The 3,055-nt window shown below is 41.0% G+C and overlaps 1 protein-coding gene across 1 annotated transcript; it reads right to left on the minus strand.

Moving 5' to 3' along the window:
* Positions 1 to 789: 789 nt before the first annotated feature.
* LOC132639373 (uncharacterized) lies at positions 790 to 1,188 on the minus strand. Its single transcript, XM_060355824.1, has one exon. The coding sequence runs from the start codon at positions 1,186 to 1,188 to the stop codon at positions 790 to 792; it is 399 nt and encodes a 132-aa protein (XP_060211807.1).
* Between the last annotated feature and the right edge of the window lie 1,867 nt (positions 1,189 to 3,055).

Raw genomic sequence — 3,055 nt, forward strand, 5'->3', positions numbered from 1 at the left:
GAGTCTTATACAACAACATAGCATACCAATTTCTCACCCCAATCAAAGTTCAACAAACAAAATTTCCACCCCATTAAACCTTAAGTTCAACAGTGGTTAACAACCTAGAATATCAACCATAATATATCTTGTAAAGTAAGAGTAATTATATAATTAACATACTTGTGAGTGATGACCTTGATGACATAAATTATGATCAGTAAGAAAAAAACAAAAAACTTTGCTTCGTATGTAGTGCTTGGGGAAAGGCAGATGGTTGTGTGTGTATAGAAGGTGGTGAGATGATGAGGTGATGGGTTATGGAGAGTTAAGGAGATTTATGGTGGGTCGTTTATGAGAGAACAAATAGGAGAGCGTTTTAATTTGAGTTGAAGTGAGAAGTGGGAAAGGCGGGTTAGGTTTTAAAACCTTTCCCAGAATTTCCGACAGAAAATACAATCCGTATTTTATCTAAACTTACCTGATGGATTTAATGACGTGGCAAGTATATATACGAGCCGTATCACTAACCGTACATTTAAGTAAGGCCCATACGTCCGGTCGTATTTTGATGTCACCAAAATAGTGAGCAACTTTTCTCCTCTCCTCGATACGATGCAAAAGTACGGTCCGTGTAATTAAATACGGCTAGTACTTTCCTCTTTTACTTAACTTGTTTATGCACATTGTAGTCCTAAAACACAAGCAAATATCAAAACAGTCTAAAAATCAAAAAGTGCATGAATGTAAACATGGGTTTCCTCCTAAGAAGTGCTTGATTTAACATTGCAGCACGATGGTATTACCGCTTTACTCTGAGTCAGGAGTGTAGCCATGCTTCAAACGGTGCATATCAACGATCCTGTATCCATCAATGTACCAATGGTAATGCTTCACCCTCTGGCCATTCACCTTAAAGGTCCGAGTTCCATATCCAGACTTAAATTCCATTGCGCTATTGGGTGAAATACTTACCACTTGAAAAGGCCCGGACCATCTGGATTTCAATTTTCCCAGGAAAAGATTCAGCCTTAAGTTGTATAGAAGGACATCATCACCTTTCTGGAAGTCCCGCTTGAGGATCTTCGTATCATGATAGTGCTTCATCCTCTCCTTGTACAAGGACACACTCTTACATGCTTGATATCGAAATTCATCCGTCTCATTCAGTTGAAACAATCTAAGCTTGGTTGCCTCCTCCCAATCCATATATAGCTTCTTCAATGCCTACATGGCCTTGTGTTCAAGTTCGACTGGGTGATGGCACGCCTTGCCAAATACCAGCCTATAAGGAGAAGTTCCAATGGGTGTTTTGAATGCGGTTCTTTAGGCCTAAAGAGCATCATCAAGTTTTCGGGACTAGTCGGTCCTATTTGCATTGACCGTCTTGGCCAAGATGCTCTTTATCTCCCTATTGGAGACTTCCACCTGGTCACTAGTCTGAGGATGATAAGGAGTGGCCACCCTATGCTTGACACCATACTTATTGAGTAGTACTGCAAATGCCTTGTTGCAAAAATGCGTACCACCATTACTAATGATAGCTCTTAAAGTGCCAAAACGGGTGAATATGTTCTTTTTTAGATAGCTAGTGACAGTCTTCCTTTCATTATTGGGTAAAGCTACTTCTTCTACCCACTTTGAGACGTAGTCAACGGCCACCAAGATGTCTTTCATTCCACATGAACTCATAAAAGGCCCCATAAAATCAATACCCCAAACGTTAACGAGCTCTACCTCCAACACAAAATTCATAGGCATCTCGTGCCTCTTAGCAATCGATCCTTGGCATTGGCATTGTTCACAAGACCTTGCCATAAAGTTTTCATCATAATAGAGAGTTGGCCAGTAATATCCACACTCGAGCACCTTAGCCACTATGCTATTTCCACTATGATGACCCCCAATAGGAGAGTCATGGCAGGCCTTCAAGATATCCATCACCTCAGATTCAAGAACACAACACCGAATGATGTTGTCGGTACATGTTTGGAACAAGTATGGTTCATCCCAGTAATATTGCCTGCAATCTCTCAAGAACGTATTTTTTTGGTATGCCTTGATCTGGTCAGGAATTATCCCAGTCAACAAGTAATTTGCTATGTTAGCATACCATGGTGCTACATCACATGACACTGCCAGAAGCCTTTCATCTGGGAATGCATCATTGATCTCAAGTTCCCCCATCGGTCAGCCGGCTTCCTCAAGCCTCGTTAAATGATCTGCAACCTGGTTCTCTGACCCCTTTCGATCTTTGAACTTAAAGTTAAATTCTTGCAACAAGAGAACCCAACGAATCAACCTAGGCTTATCATCTTTCTTTGCCATTAAGTATTGCAGTGCTGCGTGGTCAGTATAAACCACCACTTGGGGCCCCAACAAATAGGCCCTGAACTTCTCTAAAGCATAGACAATGGCAAGTAGTTCTTGTTCGGTCACTGTGTAATTATTCTGGTCACCACTCAATGTCTTGCTAGCATAATATATCAGGTGCATGATCTTTTTGTGAACTGACCAAGTACCGCTCTAATTGAGAATCCGCTAGCATCACACATCTGCTCAAACAAAAGTGACCAATCTAGTGACACAATAAAAGGAGCAGAAACAAGTCACTCCTTCAATTCTTCAAATGCCTTGCAGCACTTTTCATCTAACTCGAGCTTAGCCTCTTTGTCAAGAAGTTTGCACATAGGATTTTATATCTTCGAAAAATCTTAAATAAATCGCCTATAGAAGCTGGCGTGCCTCAAGAAATGCCGATAGACCGAATGCCATTCGGCTGAACACAAAAGTTCCATAAGGACACGTAAATGTGGTTTTCTCCTAATCCTCCAAAGCAATATTAATCTAATTATAATAAGACCTCCCCGCTAGCCGACCAAGCATTTGATCAATAAAAGGCATACAGAAGTGGTCCTTGCATGTTGTAGAGTTAAGCTTTCTATAATACATATACACTCTGCACCCTGTAACTGTTCTTGTTGGAATCAGCTCGTTTTTTGTATTGAGCACCACTGTGATGCCACCCTTCTTCGGAACACATTGCACTGGGCTAACCTATTTGCTATATGCAATC

The sequence above is a fragment of the Lycium barbarum genome, chromosome 5, assembly GCF_019175385.1.
Source record: "Lycium barbarum isolate Lr01 chromosome 5, ASM1917538v2, whole genome shotgun sequence".
NCBI lineage: Eukaryota > Viridiplantae > Streptophyta > Magnoliopsida > Solanales > Solanaceae > Lycium > Lycium barbarum.